Source organism: Panthera tigris, chromosome B1 (genome assembly GCF_018350195.1).
Source record: "Panthera tigris isolate Pti1 chromosome B1, P.tigris_Pti1_mat1.1, whole genome shotgun sequence".
Lineage (NCBI taxonomy): Eukaryota > Metazoa > Chordata > Mammalia > Carnivora > Felidae > Panthera > Panthera tigris.
In genome coordinates, this window is record NC_056663.1 from 24,415,862 (window position 1) to 24,434,797 (window position 18,936).

At 34.7% G+C, this 18,936-nt stretch overlaps 1 protein-coding gene across 2 annotated transcripts in view; it reads left to right on the forward strand.

Moving 5' to 3' along the window:
• SGCZ (sarcoglycan zeta) overlaps positions 1–18,936 on the forward strand; it is a 542,868-nt gene that overhangs the window by 500,488 nt on the left and 23,444 nt on the right. For both annotated transcript variants that reach the window (XM_042982634.1, XM_042982633.1), the window contains exon 6: positions 13,234–13,306. In XM_042982634.1, coding sequence (XP_042838568.1) covers positions 13,234–13,306 — 73 coding nt within the window. The remainder of the gene's footprint in view (positions 1–13,233; positions 13,307–18,936) is intronic.

The following is an 18,936-nucleotide window of genomic DNA, read 5'->3' on the forward strand; positions in this document are numbered from 1 at the left end:
ATCATTTTTTTCTTTACTATGTGAGAAATCCTTCTCTAATCTGAAGTCAAAAAGATACTCTCCTATGTTGTCGTCTACATATTTTATAACTTGACCCATCACATTTTTAATCCTGCTGAAATTTATTTTGCATAAGTGATGAATACAGTTTGATTTTCCCATATGTGTAAACAATTATCCTAGCATCATTTATTGAATAATCATTTGTTACTCACTTATTTTTCATAGTGACTGTCATAAATCAAGTTTGCATACAGATGTAAGTTCTTTGGTAAGTTTCTGGAGCCTTCTTTATTCCACTGTCTATTTCTCTCTTTTTACCACAGCCACGCCAACTTAGTAACTTGAACCTTATATATGTCTTGTTATGTGGTAGGGAAAAATCTTCCTACTGAAATTGGGGACGGGGTTCAGAATTGCTTTATTATTCTCGGCCCAATATTCTTCCATATAGATTTACAATCAGCTTGTCAAATTCCATGAAAACATCGTGGAGGACCTGAGATTGCATTAAATCTATTCAAGGTTTTGGAGAAAATGAACAACTTTAAGTTAATATCTTATTTGTTATCACATTACATTCTTACATTTAAAATAGCTTTAATATCTTTTGATTAAATTCAATGATTCATTCTATAAAGGACTTCCAGAACTTTCATTAAATTTTGAGTCAAAATAATTCTCTAATTTTATTAGATTACCTTTAGGTTCTTTTAGGTTTTCTGTGTAGAAAACTGTATTATACATGAAGCATGAGAAATTTGCTACTTTTTCCCAAACAATATGCTTTTCACGGATCTTCATTCTTCCTTCCCTTCCAACCAAGTTGTAGTACAAGAACTGTAGTGGGGAGCTGAATTGAAGTGGTGATTCTAGACGAAAGGTGAAACCACATCACACCTTTGTACTGCTGCTGCTCGTAAATGAGATGTTTTAATGTGTCACCAGGAAGTTTGAGGTTGCTGTAGGTTTTGTTGTAGATGACTCTTAACTGTGGGAGAAAGTTCACCTCCATTTTCCTAAAAGGCGGTAATTGTTGTGATCGATGTAGTTAATCACGGAAGAATTTTGAACTTTTTGAGTGGTATATCTGTATCTTTTGATGTGATTAGATAATGTTCTCCAGGAATAAGTTACTCTTGATAATTTTGTTAATTTTCTGTTGTTAAACAAAACTTATATTCCTATAATAAATGCCAAAGAAAAGACCCTGATGCTTCTTACTTTATTGTTGGTTTCAACATGATATTTTCTTTAGGATCTTGGTATCTATACCCATGAACAAATGTGAACCTTTAAATTTTCTGTTTTGTGTTGTTCTTGTCTGAGTTTGGTATGAAAATATCCTTGATATATTAAGAAGTCGTGTTTTCTCTTTTCCAATTCTCCGAAAATGTTTCTATTTGATTGGAATTTTATTTGGATAATATTGTCAGGACTCACAAACTAAATTAGTTGGGTCTGGTCGTCCTCAGTGAGATGCTATACTCTACATACACACATACACATACACACACACACACAGATATGTATGTTTGTGTCACAACTTATGCTTTCTGGAAAATCATGGAAACTTTATACTCAGAATATTGTGTCTCTGCTTAACAGGTCCATTTGGTGAGGTATTTGGTGAGTATACCAGTGTATTCCAGAAATGTAAAATCACGAATCTAGATGAATCATGATTCTGTTGTACATTACCCCCCAACTTACCAGCACAGACCCATTTATATAAAAAGATTTGATTTCTATAAAACTCTGAAGCATTATTTTGTAGCTCAGGGGACCACCATCTTTAAAGCTACTTAGTGTGGCACACAGACCACACATTTAAAACCAGGGTGACCTAACAACTCAAGAATTTTGAAGATCCCTGGACTTACCTACAAACTGTGGATACCCAGACTGGTTATGATTTGCATAAAACTCTAATGGTTTACTCTGCTTGGAATTGCTCCAAGTATGGTGCAGAGATATTCATGGCAATCCCAGCTGGGAATATGATGGGTGCTCATGCTGAAGATACCATTATAGAGGAAAGCAGGGTTAGTTCTGGTAAAAACAAAACAAAACAAAACAAAAAACAAAAAAACCCTACTATTCTTTACATTAATTAAAAGTAATGCTACCAGTCCTCTTGTGGGTAAAAAACAAACCCAAATAAGTGGAGCTCTCTTTGTTTACCTATTGGCACACAATGAATTACATGGCAGCTGATAACATAAAACTCACAGGAGCAATCTGGAACAACAAAAAGTTAAAAAAAAAAGTGAAACCTCATAGAAATAAAAGGATGAAGGAAATTTATTTTGGCACTAACAACTGCTTTCCGATGTCTGTGTACCTAGCTGTTTCCCATTTGGGCTCTATCTGTGGATGCCACACTATCCTGCTCTTACAGGATAGGCTTTGGAGACTTCATTTTTTCACCTGAATTGGTATAAAACTCAGTTATTACTAAATGACTGAAAACATAAATATCAAGGCAAGTTGTCTGCGCCAAGATTCCAGATTCTGACTTTGTCCGCATCAACAGAGATACTCAGAAAATGATAGGTAAAACTGTGATGTTTTAGGATCACTTGGGTTTCTTGAGGAGAGTGTAAGTTGTGTTTAATGAGAGATCATGTTAAAAGTCCTAGCTTTGTTCACATGTCTGTTTGTACAGATTAACCATGTAGCTGAGGCTTGTAAAGATATTTACAGAATTAGCATCTTTTGAATATACGAGGGTGTTTTTTCATAATAAAAAAAAGATTGTAGAAGGTTCAAATACATCCATAAAGAATGTAATGTCTGAAGCCACTGAAGACAATCAGGTACTCTCTGTTTTGGACAACTTCCCTACTGATTTTTATTTCCCATAAAAAGCAATGGAAATGTACCCATTTGATGGCATTGTATCGACAATCTTAGGAGCAGGGAATTAAGGAATTAAATAAAAGTATGGCTGAGATGATGAGTCCCTCTCCTTGCGCATTCCATCAGGTAGTGACCAGCACGGTTGTGCCAGTAAGAAACACAGTCTTCCTGTCTCTGGCTAACAGCAGTAGAAAGCCCATCTTCTCTTCAGAGAATAATCTAAATAGGGGTGAAGAACCCGAGGCATAAAATATAACAAAAAGGCAGAATTAAGGTATTCACTTTTCTTCCCCAAAGAAACATGAGTTTATCTTGCAACTGACAGCAGATTTTTAGATAAGTGAATTTCCACAAGGATCAGAAAAGCTTCAATGGCATATGGATTGAGGAATGACTGAGTTTTTAAAGGAGAGGGGTACACAGAAAATGTGCATGCATAAAAATGAACATGACCTTAAAGAAGCAAAACTAGTATTAGATATACCATCTGCACGTTAGGTAAAATGCCTAACATCGAAACAAAATAGACTACTAGATTAAGTATTTCTTTTTTTCTTTTTATTTTTTTAATGTTTATTTATTTTTGAGAGAGAGAGACAGAGAGAGACAGAGAGACAGAGAGAGACAGAGTGTGAGCAGGGGAGGGGCAGAGAGAGAGGGAGACACAGAATCCAAAGCAGGTTCCAGGCTCTAAGCTGTCAGCACAGAGCCCGACGCGGGGCTCGAACTCACAAACTGTGAGATCATGACCTGAGCCAAAGTTGGACGCATAACCGACTAAGCCACCCAGGAGCCCCTAGATTAAATATTTCAAAGCTTAAAAAATCTATTTAAATGTGATAAAAAGATACTTCACCTAGAGATCTGGTTTTATTAATTTTCTAAATCTTACCATGAACTACTCTTATGAACTTTTTTTTCCAAAAAAAAAAAAAAAAAACAAACCCCAATATGGGTAGTTCATTTGTTATCAAGTTATTTCATAGTTTTATATTTCAATTTCTGTTAGAATGTTTATAATGTAGTGATAAATTGATTCAGGCATTCCTGGCTTTTAACAAATCCATAACAATAGAATCTTATGATTATTATGTTTACTAAAGATATGCTCTTGGTGACATTTTTTCATTTAGGATTTTCTAAAAGCCCCAGATGTATATTGCTACTCATTCCTTTAGTGATTATTAAAGGGCAAAATGACGTCAGTAATCTTAGACCTTAGAATTTCTTATTATTTCCTGAAAAATATATCTTCAGAGTGAATGACGAGAGCTCTTCTTAACTATTCTAATATTTTGTGGGGGGAGGAAGGAACTTGAAGGAGGGGTTATTTCTGTATATTTTCCTTAGATGTAATTTTCATCAAACTACATATGCATTCAATATGAAAATAATTTATTTTCTTTTCCCTTCTGTTTTCGTCACACGTACTTTAAAATTTCCATTATTTTTGCTTCATTGAAAGCCATAGAATGAGTTAACAAATGAAGAGGCATTCTCCCATCTTCAGAGGAGCAAATGCTGGTATAATACAAGCTACTTGAAGGTTATAAAACATGAGTAGGAGGGCTCCCCATATTATTTCTACTCTTGACAGATTTGAGTCTTTTTTTCATTGGTGACAAATCAAATATTTTTGAAATATACTGCATCTTGAAGAAAATAGTTTTATTCGAATGCATTTTCCATCTGATTAAGTATCTTTCCCATTATCTTTTTATCTTCTGAAAACCTTCAGAAGTGGAAGAGAGGACATGATTCGGCATCTGGGAGCAAACGCCTTGAGATATTTTTTAAATCATAAAAAATGCTGACTGAAAAGTAAAAACAGATTTTGCAATAATTTATTTTCAGAAATCTTGGCAGCTTATTCTCCAGTTTCAAATGAACAACATGGTGTTCTTTATTTCCATTAGACAGACAATTTAACAATATTGTTTCCCTGTTTCATTGGAATAATTAACATTGGCTAGGCTCATAATAACGGTTTCAATAAATGCAGATAGTAGATAGTCACCTCAGGCTATTAATAACCTGATTTGTATTGAGGTGTTGAACAGAGAAATATAGTAAGAAACAGGAAGTTCCCATGTTTTACACATAAATTATAAATAGAATAATTGTTAATGTGTTCATGCTTTCATTCTTCCATTCCCAATTCTTTCTTTCACTTACTGGCCTCAACTATATATCAGAAGAACAGTGCTAAGTGTGCAAAATTAGTTAAGACGAAGTCTTTGAGTTCAACGAACTCATAAGTTACCAGAATTCAAAGCAAATTGCACAGCAATGTGATAAAAACTATACCAGGAATTTTCACAAGGGGCTGAGGATGCTGACCAGATAGAGGAAGAGCAGAAAGGACCCAGAACATGTTTGTTTCACAGAGAAAATAATCTAGAATCAGATCCTCAAAAATCTGTAGAGATTATTACCAAAGGGGAGAGAGGTTGAGGGTAAGTTGGGACGAAGTAGTATTCATGACAGTTCGTAAACATTTCAAAATCTGCAAGAGTTTTATTGTCACTCAAGTGTAAAATGCATAGATAGCACTGCTAAGAGGTAAGTTCTACTAAGGCATTTGGGCTTGACTTCTATAGGCGATTGGATTCTGGAAGCATTTTAAGTGAGAATTGCACAATAAGTTTTGTTTTAGAGTGTTAGATGGCAGTGGTATGGAGGAATAACTGAGAGAAAACAAAAGTGATATTGAAGTTGTGGAAAGAAGTAAACCAATACTGAAATTGAACACAGGAGGGCATCTCAGCATACTTCCCAGTTTCTTTTTTTTTTTTTTTTAACCTTTTTTAATGTTTATTTCTTTTTGAGACAGAGCATGAGCAGGAGCAGGAGCATATGCATGGGAGGGGCAGAGAAAGAGAGGGAGACACAGAATCTGAAGCAGGCTCCAGGCTCTGAGCAATCAGCACAGAGCCCAACGCAGGGCTCGAACTCATGAACCACGAGATCATGACCTGAGCCGAAGTCGGATGCTTAACCGGCTAAGCCACGCAGGCGCCCCCTGCCCAGTTTCTGAATTACTATTCTACTATTCATTAAACTAGCATTAAAAACAGGAGGAAAAGAAAAACTTTCAAGAGAAGGTCCTTAAAATATTGATCGTTGTCAATATTGATACTGATACATCAATATGTAAGGCACCATGTTGTGTACAAGAATACAGTGGAATATGAGCAATATGTCTGTAATTTTTTAGTTTAGATGGGGAATAACACATAATTTAGAATGAGTGTGACAGGTAGTACACCCTAAATATGTTGAGAGGATGAACAGATTACATTTACCTGAAAAGGTGGGAAAAATTAGTAAAGAGATTTCATAGCTAAGTAAAGGAAAAGAAGTCTGAGCAGGTGGATGGGCTCAGATTACAAAAGTTTTGTATGCTAGGCAGAAGCAGTATCCAAGAATTTAAATGTTTCTACTTCTCTCTGGCCTCCTTCCCACGGTGTGACTTTCCTGATTCCTTTGTTCCTCTTCCATCTGGCTTTTCCCTTTTTTCTTCTCTCTTACTCTCCAGAACAGCTAATATTCCATGCCAGGCCTTAGCCTTCTCTCCTGAAGCCCTTTTTGACAGCTGATATGGAGGCGCTAGGGACACCCAGTCTCTTCCTGGACAGCAAGCGCTGCCATGTTCTTCGTTTCACTTGCAACAACTTCAGAGAGACATTTAATGAAAGTCTATCTTATACCAGATAAAGTGCTAGGAAGTGGCACTACAGAGTGAAAAAGGCCCCTGATCTCAAATACAATAAAAAAAAAAAAAAGATTTTATAATTTGAAATTATAATTAATTATGATTTTATAATTTGTAATTTTATATAATTTATAATTTACAATGGAAAGGGACTTTCAATGTAATTAACCAAAGAATTTATGTGCATTCAATAGCACAGGTTCAAACTTGGCGATAACGAATAAATAGGAATATTTTTGCCCCTGAGAGCTCAGTGAATTCACTCTGGACTTCAGCCCCATTCCAGTGGAGGAATTTAAAGTACTGTCCATCTGAAGTTTATTTATTATTATATTTAAGTCTCTTAACTGTCCTATGGACTGGATATTGAAGGTGCTGCTGCTACCATTAGTGAGATTCCACCTCTTTAAGTTCTTAGTGCTAATTGCTAGCTTGGAATTCTTATAAATTCCATGACTGAGATTTCACATTGAGAAGAGAAATATCCTCAGGAATGGCGTCCTGTACTACTCTTTCCTTCTTTTGACTCTTTTTTTAAAAGTTTATTTTTTTTGGGGGGGGGGGTGTTCAGAGAGGAGACACAGAATCCCAAGAAGCCTCCATGTTGTGAACACAAACCCAGCGCAGCTCAATCCCAAGAACCATGAGATCAATACTGGAGCCCAAACCAAGAGTTAGAAGCTTAACCAGTGGAACTGCCGAGGTGCCCCTTCCTTTGACTTTTAAAAGGGAGCTAAAGCCCTGGTGGAGTTAATGACTGTTTTACCAATCCAGCTACTCCTATGATGAATTTCTGATATCCCACGCAGAGAGCTAAGTATAAAACACAGAAAAATCGCAGCTATCCATTGTAGTTAGTAAAGGACCTGCTATGCATTTTTGTTTTCATTTTTCTGCAGTTGTTTAAGCATTAGGATAAAATTCATTTAAAAGGGAGATTATGCTGGACATAACTTTTTATTTAGAAGAAACTTCTTTCTCAGGTTTTTGGGTGTTGATCGATTGTATCTGGTAACTAAGCAGCTGCATTAGGGAATTCCTTGACTACTGAATAGAGTCTTGATTAATAAAATTAATTCACTATTTAAGAATCTCTTTACAGCGTCTAAATTTCAGATTTCAGAATTCAGCATGAGACCACGTAACTTGAAGCTGACATTTTAGGATTAGCGATTTCACATACTAATGACTGGACCCATGGTGGGCCATTAACTCTACAAACACAATGTGTATGTCTTCTGTGGCTGATTTTCATAAATAAAAGTGACAGAGGGAATTAAGGAATACTGAATTCTTACAGCGAACCAGACACATTTATATCCCATTTAAGAAAACCCTAACCCAACCTGTAAGGTTGTTATTTCTATCTTTATTTATATCTATGGAAATTGAAGTTTGGACAGATGAAATGACTTGCTGAAGTCATTTAGGTAAGAATGAAGGAGCTGGAGTTGTTTCCTTCTGTCTTCTGACTTCAAAGTGCCTAGTGTATACATCAGAAAACCTGAAGGCCAAAATTCTAGCTCACCAATGCGGTATTTAATTTCTCTGATTACAGCTTCCTCATTTTTCAGATGTAAACAATATATTGTCTACTTACATTAAAAATGTCTGTGAGAGGGACCCCTGGGCAGCTCAGTCAGTTAAGCATCTGACTCTTAATTTCGACTCAGGTCATGATCTCACAGTTGTGAGCTTGAGCCCAATGTCTCGACATTCTCGCTGGGAGTGGAGCCTGTTGAGATATTTTTTTTCTCTCCCTCTCTGTCTGCCCCTCCCCACTCACTCTCTCTCTAAACAAATAAAAAAGCCTGTGAGAAAAAAATGAGATAATTTATGTCAAGTTAATATTTCAAAGCACAGGGGTATCTTTGTTTTGCTTCCATGTGTATTACTGATCACAGGTGTCTCCACACAAAGCCAATGACCTCATAAAATTTTCTCTGAAATTAACTGTAATGGAATTTATGAAGCTAGTGGCCAGAAAAACGTTACATTTCACAGAACATACATACATATAAATGAATATGAATATGAATATGAATATGAATATGAATATGAATATGAATATATATTTAGTTACTATAAACTCAAGGAAGAACCTAGGAACACCAAGTATTTTTGGTTTGGTTTCTTTTTTTGGTGACCTCTGTTCTGGGGCTAATGGCAAACAACTTCAAGTAAAACATTTAGAGTATGGATAACCACATTAGGAGGGATATGTAAATTTAATTTATGGCATTTTTCATTTTGTGGGGAGGATGGCATTTTATGTTAGGCATTTGTAAAAAGTAGCATTCTACTTACACTGTCTTAAACTGTCTTTAAATGTGGAGTAGGATCACAGTCCATGTATATAGTCTTTCTCCTCCCCAGCAAAGCAGAATATGCCATCCTGCTTACTTGGTTTTGAAGCCAGTTGTTATCATTGAATGACATCCAGTGTTTTTTTGACCCAAAAGTTTGCTTGTCTCATCTTTCCTGACCTTTACAATAGTCAACAGTCTATGTTTTCCCCAAGTCTTAAAACATCATCATCACTTTAAACTGATATACCCTTCAACATCTATACAGTCAAGCAGAATAGAACATTATACCCTTTTGAATGGTCCCTTAAAACAACATTAAACAACAAATATTTGGGGCGCCTAAGTGGCTGGGTTGGTGGAGGTCTGACTCTTGATTTCAGCGCAGGTCATGATCCCAGAGTTGTGAGATCAAGCTCCATGTTGGGATGCTTACTGAGCATGGAGTTTGCTTAGGATTCTCACTGTCTGTCTTTCTATCTCTCTCTCTCTCTCTCTCTCTCTCACTCTCTCTCTCCCCCCCATACCCCTTCCCCAGCTCACTTGTGCACGTGCTCTCATTCCCTCTCTAAAATAAATAAATAAAGGGCACCTGGGTGGCTCAGTGGGTTAAGCTTCATCCGACCTCAGCTCAGGTCATGATCTCACAGTCTGTGAGTTCGAGCCCTGCATCAGGCTCTGTGCTGACAATGCAGAGCCTGCCTGCTTGGGATTCTCTCTCTCCTTCTCTCTCTGCTCCTGCCTCACTTGTGGTCTCTCTCAAAAATAAATAAATAAACTTTAAAAAGTAAATTAAAATAAATCAAATAAATTAAAATAAGTAAGTAAATAATACAATAGAATAAAATTTAAAAACAAGTTTATTTACTCAACAAGTTACATACATATTATATATATTATGATATATAAGTAAACATCTGCGTTTTGCACCTTCTTGTCCTTTTTCTGTCCCTCTGTCTTTTCAGTTTCCGTGGACTTTATAGCTTACAATGTGAAAATTCATCACACATTCCTTCTTTTCCTGAAGTGAGAGTAAATGTGGTCTGTACACATCTGTACTCTTGGTACCAAATACATGTTGACTGATGGTTAGGGTCACCAGGTATAATACATAATGCCCAGTTGAAAATTTTTTTTGAGGATAGGTTACAATTCATTTATTTTTAAAATATTTTTTTATTTTTTTATTTTTTATTTAACTTCCAGTTAGTTAACATACAGTGTAATATTAGTTTCAGGTATACTATATAGTGATTTAATTTTGAATTTCAGATAAACAACACATCAATTTTACTCTAAATATGACCCATGCAAATATTGCACATTTATATTAAAAAACTATTTCATATTTATCTGAAATTCAGAATTAATGTGATCCCCTATATTTTTAAATGCTAAGTCTGGCAACCTTACTAATCATCTGACATTTGTAAAAATTCCCAATTCCAAGGAAATATGTATTTTAGGGGCACCTGGGTGGCTTGGTTGGTTAAGTGTCCAACTCTTGATTTCGGCTGAGGTCGTAATCTCAAGGTTCATGAGTTTGAGCCCTGCATCAGGCTCTCTGCTGGCCGCACAGAGCCTACTTGGGATTCTCTGTCTCCCTCTCTCTCTCTCTCTCCAATCCTGCTCATGTTCTCTCTCTCTCTCTCTCTCTCTCTCTCAAAATAAACAAATAAGCTTTCAAAAATTACAAAGGAAATACATATTTTTTATTTATTTATTTATTTATTTATTTATTTATTTATTTAGTGAGAGAGCGCATGAATGAGGGAGAGGGACAGAGGGAGAATCTTAAGCAGACTCATGCTTAGCATGGAGCTGTATCCCATAACCCCAGGACCATGACCTGAGCCGAAATCAAGTGTCAGGTGCTCAACCGACTGAGCCACCCAGGCGCCCCAGAAATATGTATTTTAATTTTGACTTTTTATGCTGTGAGAGTATGTGCTTGCTTCAGATGGCTTTTATCTTCTTTCACTGATTTCCTTTTAAGATTATCATTATTGCTTATTAATTATTACCCCCTTGGCTCATTCTGGGACAATAATGGAGAAGTTAAGAGTACTTTTCTCATTATCCGGAGGTCTATAGTTAGTAATTTATTTATGTTATTTTATTCAGTTTTCAAGTTAGCCCCTTAGGGGATATGATTATACATTATTTCTTCAAGAATCGTTTGTTTTTAATCATCAATAATTTTCTATACTGATACTTAGAATTAAGACTTCTATCAGCTTTTAATCCTCTTTGAAAAGTTAAAGCTTTGATAGCTTTCCCCTTTTGCTTTCACTGATACGTTCTGTGCTAAGTTACTATATGTTCCATTTCATGTTTGAAAATAAATATTGCTACTGTTCTTTAATTATATTTTTGTCATCTCGTTTGGGAAGTTTTCAAAGTCATAGAAGAGTGGAAATTAATTTTTAAACTTTACAGATGGATAACTATTTTTTTCTGGAAGTTATATCCTCTTAAAATGATAAAGGGGTCTCTAGTTGGGATATGAAAACTTATACCTTGGAATGTTTTCTCAAATGCCACCTTCACCACCATCACATAATTAGGGTTTTATCTAAAACTGTTACTTTATTTTCAAAGACCTATTCCTAATAATTTTCCACTCACAGAAATAAAATACCTTATAAAATATCAAAAGAGCAAACTCCATGAAGAAATAATTGCTCTGATAGTCTGTCTATATATCATATGCCCTGCAGTCTCTTTAACAAAACATCAACAAGTAGTAAAACCAACCCAGTGAGAGGTCAACAAATGCCAATAGCTTTTAGCTTATAAATTGAAATCTGTAATCTTAGGAATTTACTACTGCAGAACCTTGTAAATTTATCCTTAGAACCATAATATAGATGAAACCATGTTACTGTCTTTGAAAAAAGTCCGTTCCTCTCTGATTCAAGATCAAGGTCTGCATTGCTGTTTTATGTACAGGAGTTGTCTGGTGATCTCAGTATATGTCTATATAAATCCACTTATTTTTAAGGAATTTAGGTGTTAGCTCTAATTTTCTAGTGAAAATTTCATGTTTACTGAAGAAATCATTGCTTGTTTCTCATATACTGAATCAATACATTTTTCATTGTTCTTCACAATAAGCATAAGCAGCTTTATTTTATAGGTTTAAAATTTATGTATTTTATTTGCATTATTTGTATTATTTTGTATAATTTGTATTATTAAGCTGGTGTTGGGGCCATTGAAGGAGCAGACATGACATTTTTACACCAAAATGTTTGATGAAGATTAAACCAAAAGAAAATAAAATTAATCCAGATGGAATGATCTAAAACATCTATGTGAAATTACAAAAGAACAAAAACGAGATTTTGTCATCAATATTTTTTTTATATTTTTGAAAAGGAAAATCATTTTATTTTGCTTCGTTAAATTATGGAAAAGCTCTGGGATCCAGGAAAATCACATGGAGTCAATAAATGAAAGTGTAGATGGAATACTATTCAACTGCCTGAGCAAAGTGTTAGAGTGCATGACCTGTTCAGGTAACCAGGACCTCACATGAAGTCAACTCTATTGGAATGATTTGGAGCAGTTTATGGTTTTAGATAGAGCCTTAGTACCAAAGAAGCCAAATTAAATTGCTATTGATAATCACTCTAATAAAAGTGGGCGCTGTGTGGGGGAGAATTACCAACTGTCCCGTGAGCCCTATGTCTTTAAAGAATTAATGACAGGGGCGCCTGGGTGGCTCAGTCGGTTGAGCATCATGATCTGACTTCGGCTCAGGTCATGATCTGACGGTTTGTGAGTTCGAGCCCCGTGTGGGGCTCTGTGCTGACAGCTCAGGGCCTGGAGCCTGCTTCGGATTCTGTGTCTCCCTCTGTCTCTGCCCCTCCCCTGCTCATGCTCTGTCTCTGTCAAAAATAAATAAACATTAAAAAAAAAGAATTAATGATATACTACAAAGGAGCTCCTCTCCACATTTTCATTCATGCTCTGCCATTTGTAGAAAGACAGAACTGAGTATTGTGATCTATCCCTCCCTCAAATATACTTACCTGGGAAATAAGAAAGGGGAAGGGGATGGATCTTTGTTCTTTGATCAGAGAGTGAAAATTCTACCTCAATCTAAACTTTTCTAAATATGGTCATCTTAAAAGTTAGCTACCAAGGGACATTTAGATTTACCCTTCTTGGCCCTTCACTACCTTGAACACTTTTTCCAATTTTTCTATTTCATTTTCTGTACTCCTGTTTCTAGCTGTCCCCTTTTTGAATGCATATTTGATGCATAAAAATAGAGATGAAAACCAACATGTCTGTCTACTTGTTTGTATCGACTGCTGACTACTGGATTCATGTTCTGTCCAGGCACCGAAGGAGCAGTATTCGGGCACTCTGTTGAGACACCTCACATCAGAGCAGAACCTTCCCAAGACCTCAGGTAAGTTCTGGCTCTTCCACGTATGTCAGACTTTCCGTCACTGTTGATGGCCCTTGGTATGTAAAGAAGCTAAGTAGAAAATGTGCTACATATTTGTATAAAGAGTTGACATTCCCTGCCTACATGGTAAATGCCAAGTATTTGAGCGCAAGAAAATGTGTGTTATTATTGTAACCTTCTGTATATTTTTGCCCCTAACAAACATACAATGAATATAAAAATAAATATATCAGACATGAGGAGTGTGGAAAAGGCAGTTATAGAGAAAATTTAGAGGAGAATTAATAAAAATAAGGACTCCAGAAAATCCAACATAGACAATGAAATACATGACACATCTAGGCAGAAAGAAAGAGGTGGCAGAGAGTAGGAAAAAAGCTATAAATGGTCAGGGAATGTTATGTAAAGGGAAATACAAAGCAAATATGAATAGAAACCAGAAAAAGACAGAACTTAATTACCTTATGATGGATTCCTCAGTCTAGTATTTCCAATGGAATAGGCTGCTTCCTAACAATGTTCTGTTTCTAAGAGGCACAGTTGTATGTAACAGCCCTCACTACACAGAAAATTGTGAGATGACAACTTTATAGGGAATTCTCCCCAAGAAAATCACAGCAACTGTTAATAAAGTTTGAAATATTAAAATCTATCAACTGGTCAATGAATGATCTTGATTCAATAAATAAGGTTTGAGGTCCAGTGATATTTTATGTAACTTACAGCAGTAATCATTTCACAACTTCTACGTACATGAAATCATTAGGTAGTACACCTAAAACTAATACAACTTTGTATGTCAATAAAAAAGATGTTTTATATACTCTCTGACAGATAAATTACATTCCAAAATACATTTCTATAGGATGAAAAAAAGACAACAATAATGATATTTAAAAAATAAATCACACATTAGAAATCATTTTCAAAGCTGAATCAAAGTATCAACCTGGGAGACAGTCTTTGTCTTAGAAAACACAATAGAAATATTAAGCAAAACCCAAATTATTTCATAAAGATCAGGTGCAGCCCTTCTCATTTGGATGAGCGGAAAACACTGCTCAAATGAAAATAGAAAAATAAAGTAAAACGATTTAAATGTTTTAAAAAAGCCATACTTCCACAACAGTAACTTTTTCAGACCTTTATAGTTCTGTGATAAAATTTTCTAAGGAACACAGTTTCTCACTATCTCAGTATTTCAGACTCAAACCGGCTAGTTGACAAAACCAGAAGGTGGCCATGATCTTCCTGTGATCAAGGCACTTTTTTATTAGACAAAGATAATAACTGTTTGCTCAATGCCAGAATCCCAACTCAGTGCCAAAGGATTTAGACGGGTTGAAGAGTATGTGTAAACAGCAACTCATAATGTGTTATAGTTTTAACTTAGGGCTCTTTTCTCAGTTAGGAATTCCCACATTTTTGTGTGATTATTTATTTTTTCCCTCCCCATCTAACAAAGGTGTATGTTCCCTTAGACCAACATCTGCATCTTCGTTGTTTATCTTCAGTGCTATAGCAGTCAACATATATCTCACACATAATTGTGTCTGATAAATACTTATTAATGTGAAATACTGATATAGCAAAACTCAAACTCAATAACGAGGACACTGAGTGCATGTAACATAAGAAACGTGGTGCTCGTTACTGCATTATTAGGACCCAGGTGGCTGACATTGACTCCAAGTGTTTTTGAACTGTGTTTTAATACAGATGTCAGAGTTAATTGATCCATTCCTTAAAAAAAAAAAAATGTTTAAATTACACCATTCTAAAAGAAACTTCTTTTTACGTCTAACATTTTAGTAATTATATACTCAGTGTATGATTTTCGTTATGAAATTCTATTGCTAAAAGAAAAATAGAAAGTGTTATTTTAATTACCTTGCTGACATGTCTCAAAATTCATAAGTGTGAATGTGAATTCATGTTTCTGGTTTTTATTTTCTAATTATTCATCAATTATTTAAATATTGCACTAAGCTGAGTTTATCTGCTAGTGCTAAAAGCAAATTAGTAACCCCCACGATGAGTGTTACTGATCTAAATTTGAAACTGAGACAGAGGCAAAGCACAGTAATGATGGGGATATTCAATTATTCATTTGTGTACATGAAGATTAAAAGCAGAGTGTCTGAGAAGATCTTTACAAGTCCTGCTGACAATTTTCCTTTCAGGGCAGTAAGAAGTACTCTTAGTCGACACCTAATTCTAATCAACAAGGTGAGATTGGTTGGCCAGGTAAATCAAATGGTAATTTGGGGAGTAAGTAGCCGTGTTGTCTTTAATTTTGTTTTTGTCGAGAATAAGAGACTTTAGAAAGATACATTTCAAAAAGTTTATTAAAGAGTATAGGGAATGTTTCGGTGTGGACATGAAGTAGATTTCTATAATTTATTAATTCAACGAATGTTTGATGAGTGCTTAATGTGTGCCAAATTCTGTTCTAGTTTCCACGTGCATTTCAAACCTACACATGTAGATTTTCTATGATGTCTTACACAAAGTTATATTGTTTTTCACTAGGGACCTCTGTGTTAAAAAGGCTAAAACAATGTATATTGAGTAGTCGAGACATAAGGGTATATTTTCCCAGAATAGCACAAATATGAATGTTCTTCCTTTTTTATTTCTTAAATTAATTTAGCTAAATTATCACAGTTCAAAAGAGTGTCTGCACTTTATGGTGAGAAGTGAGGAAACCCGTTTTATATTTCCCAAAGATTGTTTGGATCTGAGTTTCATTAACTGTTCCAAGAAAAGAAAAGAAAACAAAACAAAACTAATCTGGACTTGGGATCAGTAAAATGAATTAATATGTAATGATGTAGCTGGAATCTTTTCATCATGTTCATTCTTGTGTGAATATAATTTTAAACTGAAATGTTAAGTTTTGCAGGCTCCAAACTGATCTCCGAAAACACATAGCTCTCATATACGTCATTACTGTGTTCAAGGAAAAGCCACCATGTATAAGGTAGTAAGGATTTTGCACTGAGATGTTTTGTCAATAAGAGGTTCTCCTCTCCTCCCCCCTCTTCCCTCTCCCCTTTTCCTTTCTACTCTCTCTGTTTCTTTCTTCTTCCCTTTTACTATTTCATTCTATGTATGTATATATTTATTTAGAGTTGATAGCAAATGATCATTATCAGAAGCTTGTATTAGGGTGTAATCTTGGAAACATAGAGCACCAGTTGATGTAAAAATTTGTTTGATCTAATTTGAAGAAAGAGACCATAACTGAAAGCGCAAGTAGGCAGAAAACAAACCAACCAAAAAAACAGAGGCCACGAAAACCATGTGATTTGCAGCTGAAGAAAACTCTCCACAGCTTGAAGTGATACGACAGTAAAATTGCTTGTATATTCAGGTCACAGTTTACATTGTGTTTTTTCCCCCCTTAAAACATTTTTCTGTTCAATTTTCTATTCATTCCATCATTGAAATCAAAAATAATTCACTAAATGCCTGACACCGTGTTAAATATTTATGAAGAACCAGAAACATGCTTAAGTTCTGCTTAAGTTTCTATTTAGTAATTGCATCTCACGACTTACTTTTTAAAAGGAGTCTGAATTCTGTTCTCAGAATGTTGAAAGTTCTTCTAGAGACCTAGGCATTTTTTTTTCAAATTGAGAATTGTATAATACCATAAAAACAAAATCTGTTGCATCTTTAGTATGTAAACACAATAAAAACAGCATTTCTTGGGAAAAAAACAGGTGGTAGGGTGACTGAATTTCAACATTACTCCTTTTCTCTACAAGAATCTCTTGGTACCCACTATAAAAACTAGTCTGAAATCCGTCACTGTGATTGCTACAATGCTTTCAAAATGAACACAAATAGTACTTCACTAATTCCAATGACTAATCACATAGGAATTCACAAGCTTTGCAAATAAACATGAGTTTCATTTTTCAACAGGCCCCTTTAGAGAATGTTTTGTAATAAAATGAATTAAAATGAAACCTCCACTATGTTGTAAACCCTCCTCAGGGGAGGATTGACAATTGCTATATAGGACAGAAGCAGGGCATCATTTAATTGTTAATGCTGTATTGCCAAGAGTCTACTTACCAGATTGTTCTCAAAGGGAATACAGGTTTAGTCTAATTTGAGTTCCAGAGTATTCTGGAATGTTTGAGTTCCAGACTTATATAGGACTTCTATAGGAATTCTAGACTTATTTGAGAAGGTCATGGTATCTAGAGAAAACCAAAATAACCTAAGGCTTAGTGAAATTTTATCAATTCTTTTTCTTTATGATTTTGGGGCTTTCCATCTTGTTTCAAAGGTTGTGTTGTTTTGTATTTGGGTATTTCCAGTATTTTCTTTTAATTTTCTGTCATTTAGTTTTACACTGGGTATTTCTTAGTTTTATGTTGTGAATAAACACAGTGGGAAATTATGTTTTGAATTTTCTTCTGATTTGCTATTGAAAATTACAGCCTGTGATTTACTACTTTTTGTATTTAGAATAGAAAGAACTAGAAATTATTCTAGCAGAGTGTGTTGAGGATCTAATGTTATTGTCTTCAGTATGGATAGACAATTTAGTAAGCATCATTGACTAAGTAACCTAGTATTTCCACCCAAAATGATTGCTACATTTGTCAGATATTAATTTATCATAAATACTTTTGATCTATTTAAATTATATTGTGTCCATTGATGAAATTTATGTTTTAATTCCAATCTCCTTTTGAATTGAAATAATTTCATGTTAATTTCTAATTTAAAAAAGAAAATGTCTGGGGTGCCTGAGTGGCTCAGTTGGTTAAACATCAGACTCTATTCAGGTCATGATCTCATGGTTCCTGAACTTGAGCCCTGCTATGGGCTCTGCACTCACTCTCCCTCTCTCTCTGCACTTCATGGGATTCTCTCTCCCTCTCTCAAAAAGAAAGAAAGAAGAAAGAAAGAAAGAAAGAAAGAAAGAAAGAAAGAAAGAAAGAAAGAAAGAAAGAAAGAAAGAAAGTTAGTTTTAAAAAGGAATTGCTTATTAGTTTAAAAAAATAAAGTAAATAAAAATCTGATAAATGTTGCACATACTTTTCTCCCCAGAATAGTTTAACATAATGTTTTAAGTTTCAAGAGACTCTCTTTGGATTCTTGTTGAGATTTTACTACATATGTTTATTTTTTAATATTGGATTTATGATAGGGAAGTAGATACGAGTTTATTTTTATCTAAGAATATATCAGATTCTTGAATTTTTAGGTAAATAATATCAGATGTGCTTTCTAGATATCCCTCTCCCAGAAATAGCTGTGAAATACAGACATTGAGTGTTATAGCATTCATATTAATATGGTAATTTAGCAATGGAATTATATATAGTTTAGAAGCATCCCTTTTGTAATTAGTATTTTTTTCATTCTTAAATTTTATTTAAATCCAAGTAAGCTAACATATCATTATTATTCTTTACTGAGTTTTAATACAGTCAATGACAATCAAACACTAGCATCAGTTAACAGTTTTCCTATTTGGATCTGCATAGGTGATGTTTTATAAACTTTAACCAAAAACAAACAAAATGGATATTCCTATAAGATCTGAGACCACACCTTCTTTCCCAACACCTTATGAAAATTCTCAAACATATTCAATATTGAAA